General features: G+C 43.5%; 1 protein-coding gene across 1 annotated transcript; it reads right to left on the bottom strand.

Annotated features, from left to right (window-relative positions):
* Positions 1-2136: 2136 nt before the first annotated feature.
* Positions 2137-6896, bottom strand: LOC104543607 (lymphocyte antigen 6E-like). The gene is made up of 3 exons (XM_010188257.1): positions 6845-6896; positions 3114-3233; positions 2137-2348 (listed from the first exon to the last, which is right to left on the bottom strand). The coding sequence occupies exons 1-3, from the start codon at positions 6894-6896 to the stop codon at positions 2137-2139; spliced, it is 384 nt and encodes a 127-aa protein (XP_010186559.1).
* Between the last annotated feature and the right edge of the window lie 944 nt (positions 6897-7840).

Genomic DNA, 7840 nt, shown 5'->3' with positions numbered 1-7840 from the left:
ACCCTCGCCCTTAATGGACCACCTTTCTCTCCAGCAACTTCCACTCTGCTACTCTGCAAAAAGTATCTAGATGAAGTTTGCTCTCCTTCCTTCACTTTGCCTATCCTGGCCCCACATGCCACCAGTCTCAATGGACTTGCCTCAACTCTTGACTTGTTCGCTCCCTCCCAGCAGGTCTCACTCACCAGGTCTTTGCCTTCTCACATTGACTGAAACTGGTTGAGATATAAATTGCTCCTTTGCTTCCCCTTTCCTGTGCCAATGTGTCTGATGGTAAAGACAGTAATGGCTTTGGCCCAAAGCCCAACTTCCCTAGAGTTTTTTGAAAGCACCCCATGTATTGCAGGGAAGAAGTGTCTTCCCTCTGTGCCAGGTATTCGTGGTATCTGTGCCATGTGCTCATGGCATCGGGATAGAGCACAGCCACCACAACCTCTACCAGTGCTACCAGCCCCTGCCCTTAGCAGTTAGACATCGCTTCCTTCCTTTTGGTTTAAAAACTCTTTGCCTTCCCCTTCTCCATCATAGCTTTCCTTCCCTTTTGTGGTTGTCAGAAAATTAACGGCATGTTCTGCTGGCAAGTTCACATCTGGGCCTCTTGATATCTGTCATGCCCAGGCACGGCTCATCAGTAAGCTCAGCTCAGCGGGCATCAGTGTATTCTTGTCCCTGCCCAGCACAGTGGTGTCACCTCCTTCATTTGCTTCATTTCCCTCCTGTGCATTAAAAAAGTTTAGAACCGGGCACTGGCTTTCAGAGTTAGGGGACAAAACACAATGAGGCATCTTTGGCTGATCGTCCTCTTGGGAAACCAGTTGCTTTGTAATCCAGGCAGTGTGAAACATCTCAAAAACGTGCATTCTTCCACATGTGCAACCAGAACACAGCAGACTTCCAAGGCAATGCTTCAGACAAACCAAAGATCTCATTTAGCCATCAAGTACAACATTTCATCCAAGAGAAAAACCCTTCTATTGTTCAGACAAGCTCTGGTTTCCCCCAGAACACAGCTGAACTAGTGATGCTGCCAACTCTTCTTTTTTTGTTTTGTTTTCCAGCAAAGCAGGGGCTATGACCAAGAAGCTCAGGACTGTTTGTTAGGCTCTGGCTGCCCGCCCTTCTTCTTCTCTGTAGGCACCCCCAGGCCTTCTATAGAGCTTTTCTGTCTCCCCTCAGCTGCAGCTCTCACAGGGAGGGGAGGGAGCAGAGAGCCTAGAGTGCAAAACCAAACACAGCCCAGCACAATCAATCTTCTCTACGCCAGGAATGTGGTTTTGTAAAAAGCATATTACAGTCTCCAAATGACTGGGGTTGGAAACAGCTGTCAGATTGGTTTGGCCCTGCAAAAAAACACAGAAGGAAATAGATATGGGGAGAACTTCTTTTCCAGCTGGACCAGGTCCATGAGGAGGCAGTGTGGGCTCAATTCCCAGTGCAGTTGCCACCCTCACCTTCTCTCCTCCCTCCCATCTCCCACCGATCCATCCCCCTGTCACTGCCTTTCCTCTCTCAGCCCCATTTGCTTCTCTTTGCCTTTTCCCTAAGCTCAGCCAATACATAAAAGCTGGACTATAAAGGATGCTCATTTCAAAATGTGATACCCCTACAAGTGCAAAGAGCCAGAAATTGTTCCCCACTGAGGCTGGAGAAATGTCCAAAATACCACCAGAAATAAGCTTTACCTCTGCTTACTTGTTCACAGACTGCTTAACTGGTGTGTGATAACCAGCTTACTGTGAACAGAAGATACTGCACATCCCCTCTGTGCTGATTATTGAGTTATTACCTGTGTTTCAGGCAGGGTGGGCTCCTACTCTTCACAGGGCTTTGAAACTCAAAGATACAAAAACATGTCTTCAAGGATCTCTTCAGAGCTGTAACAATTTGAAGCCCAAACACGTCAAAAGGACTGTGTTTTATGTGTTTTCTTAGGTGACTTGAATGTCTGGGGACACTTAGGATTCAAGTAGGCTTAGGAAATCAATGGGAGTTCAGCACCTAACTTATTCAGACTCGCTCAAAAATCCTAAGGAAAGCTCAGCCGCAAAGCACAACTCCTTGAGAGCAGTAATTATCCCAGAGCAACACACTTTTATTTCAGACAGCAATGCCCTCATGGAGAGTTTTTGCTAACCCTCATAGTCCACATGCAACGATGTAAGTGATACTGGCTAGGACACCCAGGGACATCACTCCATAGCTGCTTTGCTTGCTGCTGACTCCATTCACATTGCACAATGGTTTCTCACAGCAAGAAATCCTCTGATGGGTTTGGTTTTGTTGCTGGCTTGTTGCTGGACATATTGGAGAACACATCTTAGAGATGACATATTTAGGCTTGTTGGGCTCTGATGCAGGAGAAGGGGAAAAAAAAAGAAAGAGTAGAATGTAAGAATCATTGTTAAAATGCTTCTCTAGCTAAATCCAAATTGGTGAATAAAAGACAGTGAGGGACTACTCCCCACAGCAGATATGTCCTCTGTTCAGGAATAGCAATAGTCTGGCCATGTCCACACTGCTGTAACATGATGTTGGTCTTCTCTGGGCTCTATTGTTTCATCTGTCCCGAAAGTGGAATTAGTGTGTGTGGGTGGCTTTCAGTTCAAGCTGCCTGAAGCAATGCACAGGTTGGGTTGCTGCCCACCAGGACAGTTTTACTACAGGGGGAATATATTGTATGATCTGACATTTAGTCTGAGAGCACATGGAGGTGTTTGAGGGTGCAGAGCCCCAAGGTCAGACCTGAAGGATTGTGAAGGGCAGAGGGAGTCAGCTGTGGTGCAGTTTTACCCAAACATTTTTGAAAACAACCCTGGGCGTGGGTATTGCCACAGAAAGAGCTATCTAGAGAGGTCAGCAGAAAACTGGAGGGAGCCCCAGGATTAAATTCACTCTTTGGTGCTCCTATATATGTATTTGCAGCATTTCCCCAACTCCTGATAACAATATCAAGTATGTATCGGCGCTGCAGTGACTTGCAAGAGCGACCAACAAGGTCAGTGTTTCCTAAAAGCTGATCCCTGGGGCTATTGTTTCCATGCATGATTAGGATGAAAGCCCATTCCTGGAACTGTTCTTCTACAGCACAAACAAGGTGTTATTCAGAAACGTACTTGTTTCAACCTTGTTACGGACAGTCACGCAGTATTTGTCTTCCTTTGCGCACATGGAAATGGTCAAACAGTTCTTGTTGGACTCCTGTTCTTCGCACACATAGCACATAAATGGGTAAGCTAGGGGGAAAGGAAAAGAAAAAGAAGAAAAAAAATGGAAAAGCACTTTACATGGTTTAGAAGCCACAATACCTACAATCCAGATATCTCCATTTTCCTAGTTATAGCCTGATGAATGCTTGTGTGTGAATGACCGGTGACTTTCTTTATCCCTTGACCCGTGGCAGCAATGTTAAAACCCTCTCTGTCTCATATGTCTCAGACTGAGAAGTGTTATCGATCTGTTTGCAATCTCTGGCGGCAGTAGATGTGAGTGGAATTCAAGGATTTAGGGTCTTTTATGATGGAGATTATTGCTGAGCAGTAGCTTCTCTCTCCTGAGAGCTCTGCCACGTGAACTGCCAATTACTGCTCAGTCACTTCTCCTGGGCAGGTGTAGGAAGGGCTTGCCAGGGAGAACATGAAGATGCCTGGAGCGTTTTGAGGAGGTAGACAATGCCCAATGTCCTACTTCTCTTCCATCTGGCTCAGAGAGTACTGTCACATATGCTTTCTTGTGGTCAAACGTCACTAACTGAAGTGACCTAACCTCAGTTTTAGGAAGTCTGATAAGAGCAGTCAGATGCCCTGTTGAACTTCTGCACCCTACTGCAAGATAGAGAATAAATGGGAAGTCTTAACCAAAAGTATGGTTTAACTGGTAAAGACAGATTTGGTGAGATAATTCATACATCTGCAATACAGATATAGAAGATGACTGGCAGGAAGGACTGGCAGCAATAAGCTGAAGAATGTACCACTTGCCCTCAAATCCAGAGGATGATACCTCTGGAAAGCCCCTGGAAAGTAATGCTAAAAAGGAAGAAAACTCAGTCTGGATGAGAAACCACACCAAAGTTTCTGCAGAACACTCCCCAGCTAGGCAGATTAAGTGATTTATAGGTTTTGTGGTGATGGTTGTGTTCTCAATTTGCAAAATCATCCAGAGCAAAAGATGTGGTTTTGTGTGTAGGAGAGGGAATGAGTTAGTTTAAAAACAGACATTTTTGGAAAGGGAAGCAAACAGCACAGAATGCTTACTAAGTTCCTGGTAAGGCAGGGGACAGTCTGTCAGTATGGAAAGGACAGAAACCAACTTGAGGACACATTCCCATGAGTGCAATTTTGCCTGATAAGAAGTTGGCAGCACTAAAGTGGAAGGGCAAGGTAGGTCAGAGAGTCCATTAAATGAGAAGTTCCTGATGGCAGGGAAGGGAAGGGAAGGGAAGGGAAGGGAAGGGAAGGGAAGGGAAGGGAAGGGAAAAGTTAGCAACTGTCAAGGCTGGCAAAGCCATAACATTGTATAGCTTTTTTGGTTTGTTCATCACTAGAAAAGTTGAAGCTTCATTTCAAAGGAGATGCAGTAAGGTTTTGCCAAAACTAGCACAGTCTTGAATGATGTTGTTGTGAGCAAGCTCAGGAAACACAAGTTAGTGAAAATGCAACAGAATGGGAGCAAAACCAGACATGAAAACACACTCCCAATAGTTATTTTTCAAACCAGTTGGAGCAATGCAACTCATAAGGTCCTCCAGAGCTCTGCTGTGGACTCAGGTCTGTACAGCTCTAAGTGAATTTGACAGGCAGATGCAATAAAAGAATGAAAAATAAAAATAGATGCTGTTCAAAATAGAGAAATATTTCACTGAGATAAAAATTAGCCACTTAAATGTAGGGTGAGGAACAACTGATTGAGTTACAATTAGGGATTGCAATGTAAACAACAGGAGTCAACTGTATCACACTACAGCGATGAAAACAAACATCACCCAAGGGAACGCAGTCAACAATGTCATGTGCGAGATATGCAAAGTGCCCTTTCCACTCTGGCAAGGCCTCAGTTGGAACAGCGATGACCAAATCTGCATGTGGCACTTCAAAAAGTATGTGAAGCATTTGAAGAGAGACCAGAGAGGGACGATAAATGGTCAGATACCTCTTAGAAAAGGTTAGAAGCATTTGGTTTGTTTAATAAAAATATGAAAATATTTTGAAAATATGAAAATGCTGAGGAAAGGCAAAGTAACATTCATGCAATCAAAAAGAAGCTGCAAAGAAGTAAGAAAGAAACTTTTCTACACATTCTATGGTGAAAATGTGGGAGAACTCTACAAGAAGAGATGTTAAAAGATGTTAAGGCTAACTTTCTAAAGAAATCAGGGTCTGAGCACCTCCAGGCCCTAGAATCTTCTTTGTTGAAAACTTTCAAGGACATCTTAGACAAACATCTGCCGTGTTTGGTCCAGCATTAGAGCAGGGAAAAAGATCATGACCTTTTAAGATTTCTTCTGGTCACAATATCTATAATGGTGAATTCATGGAAGCAAATGACAACAGACCTTCTTTGGTGGGCTTTGAGATCAACAGTTTTGATCAAAAGTGGCTTATTAGGGTCTTTAATAGGACCAGAGATACATGAGAAGGATCTAATAACGGTTATCTCCAAGATTTCCTTTATCCCTGTATTAGGTCGGAAAGTTGTGATCTCTTATTCTTGAATGTGAAAGCCTTGCTATTAGAATTACCAGCTTTCTCCAGTCTAGACTGGGCTACAGAAAGGTACTGTATAAAAGCTTGTCCTTAAGTCCATTTAGAAGCTGATGCCAACATAAAATGTCACCAGCTTACTACAGCAATAAGGTATCCCACCATAAATGTGTGCTACCAGGGCCTTAGATCCCTATTAGCGCTCCACTTCAGCCCAGGTGACACTGAGGATGTTGCCTTTGATAATTGCTCTCTCCTGTCCATGTTGTGTCACTGCATTCAGGAATTATGGGTGCAAAATCCTTTCTTTTTTTTTTCAGAATTCAGTACCCCTTTCCTCACTCCAAAACTGGCCAAAGCTTCTGAACTTCCAGGCATGCTGCAGAACCATCTGTCCAAAAAATGTGGGAGTAGGGGGTTGATACATCAGAGTGCATGCATCAATTAGATGCCTCTTTCTCAACCCCTGCTAAATATGTATCATGGTTTCTGGGAAACCATCAGCTGTGGAGGAAATATTGGCAATCTGGTCATTGTTCCTACATGCAAGTGGAGATGTAGCAACGTGTGTATCCATCCCAGGAGAAGGACACACAGTCAGGACGCCTTTAATGTGATATAAGCACAGGAAAGCTCTTTCACCTCTCCCTCCAATTTCGTCTCTAAAAATTCTCACAGATGCATTTCCTAGGGAGCAAGACATGTGGCAAACCACGCGGCTTGCTACAGTGGAGGAAGCAGAAGTACAGAAAAGTTTGGAAAATGCTCAAATCTGGTTTAAAAAGTTATGTTTCATTATGTCTACTGACACTCCCAACTCGCATCATTTCCGAAGATCCCATAAGTAACTTGATGGATATAGCCTGGCATCCAGTGCCATACAATTAGAGCTCTATCACTCACTACCCTTTACCAGAAAGAAATAGTTTATCAGGATCTTATTCCTGCAGCAAATCATTAACCAAGGTGCAAAAGGAAGTTGGCAATAGCATGGCCGCGGCGTTGCAATACTGCAAAGTTGGTGACAGCCCTCTAAATTTTTCCCACACATATAGTTTTCACTGTCTTCTCTATAAGCCTTATCTCTCTAAGCTTTATCTTCACCATCTTATCTATAAACCTAGTAAGCAACATTAGAGTCTCACCTTGCTCCACACACAGGACAGCAGCCAACAGGGAGACAAGAGTAGTCTTCATCTCCACCAGATCCTCTCAGGCGGACTGGGAAGATGTTTGGAGCGCAGGTTATATACCTTTTGAACAGCAGCAGTTTTACAGGTTCCAGATGGCTCACGGGTGGACATGAAATCAACCGAAGGGTGTGTAATGTGCATGTGGGAGTTCTCCATGCTGGAGCCCATGAAACAGGCTGGCGCCTTTGGGAAAAACCCTTTTAGCAACAGAATTCTTACTCTTCCTGTCATCTGAGTGATGAGAAATGAGGACCTGCTCACGTCTTCTCTTTCCTTCCTCCTGTTTTTCCTCCCAGCAGAAGCAGAGTTGCACTGATGAAATATCAGAGCCCAGAGGCATGGGAAGATAGTCCTAGTATTCTTCTAATCCCTTTGGACAGTCAGTGATATATCAAGGTTCATACCATTAATTTTCTTTAGTTATTCCATAGAACAAGAAGGTCAGACTCTCAGCTGACCTACACTGGTTTACCCCCCAAAAAATCAGTATATTTTACAGTAGATGAAATCAGCTAATGGCCAGTTAAACAGAAGAATTTCCTCAAATTTTCATGTCAGTCTTCATTTCTTTATCAATTTACTATTGCTTGTAGTTAATCCCTCTGCTTGCTCCTTTCTTGGTTGTAATTCTCAAATACTTTATACACTTTTTATTCAATGAAGTTTTGCTTCTATTTCAGGGATCTCTTAGAGGGTCTGCTTTTCTCCGCACCCTACAGTTTCTTCAAATCAGACCTCCATTTACAATACCATCAATTGGCATCCTGGAATTGCTGTTCTACTTTGAAAAAAGCCATCTCTCAAACTGTCTCTTTTTCAATCTCTCCTCTTAAATCAATCTCTTTTATTCGATTTCTCTGTGTTGCTCTCCTCTGAATTTCTTAAAATCTCTTTCTGACATTCTGGGAAATAGACCCTAATACAAGATGCATCTTGTAAGAGCTCAAG

The sequence above is a fragment of the Mesitornis unicolor genome, unplaced genomic scaffold (genome assembly GCF_000695765.1).
Source record: "Mesitornis unicolor isolate BGI_N332 unplaced genomic scaffold, ASM69576v1 scaffold13077, whole genome shotgun sequence".
Taxonomy (NCBI): domain Eukaryota; kingdom Metazoa; phylum Chordata; class Aves; order Mesitornithiformes; family Mesitornithidae; genus Mesitornis; species Mesitornis unicolor.
This window is presented reverse-complemented; position numbering and strand designations above follow the sequence as displayed.

Excerpts from the sequence above, each read along its gene's own strand:
- LOC104543607 (XM_010188257.1), bottom strand. The coding sequence starts at position 6,896 with ATGAAGACTACTCTTGTCTCCCTGTTGGCTGCTGTCCTGTGTGTGGAG. Across the intron at positions 3,234-6,844 it reads TGTCCTGTGTGTGGAGCAAG|CTTACCCATTTATGTGCTAT; the intron begins GTGAGACTCTAA and ends CTTTCCCCCTAG. Across the intron at positions 2,349-3,113 it reads CCGTAACAAGGTTGAAACAA|AGCCCAACAAGCCTAAATAT; the intron begins GTACGTTTCTGA and ends CTCCTGCATCAG.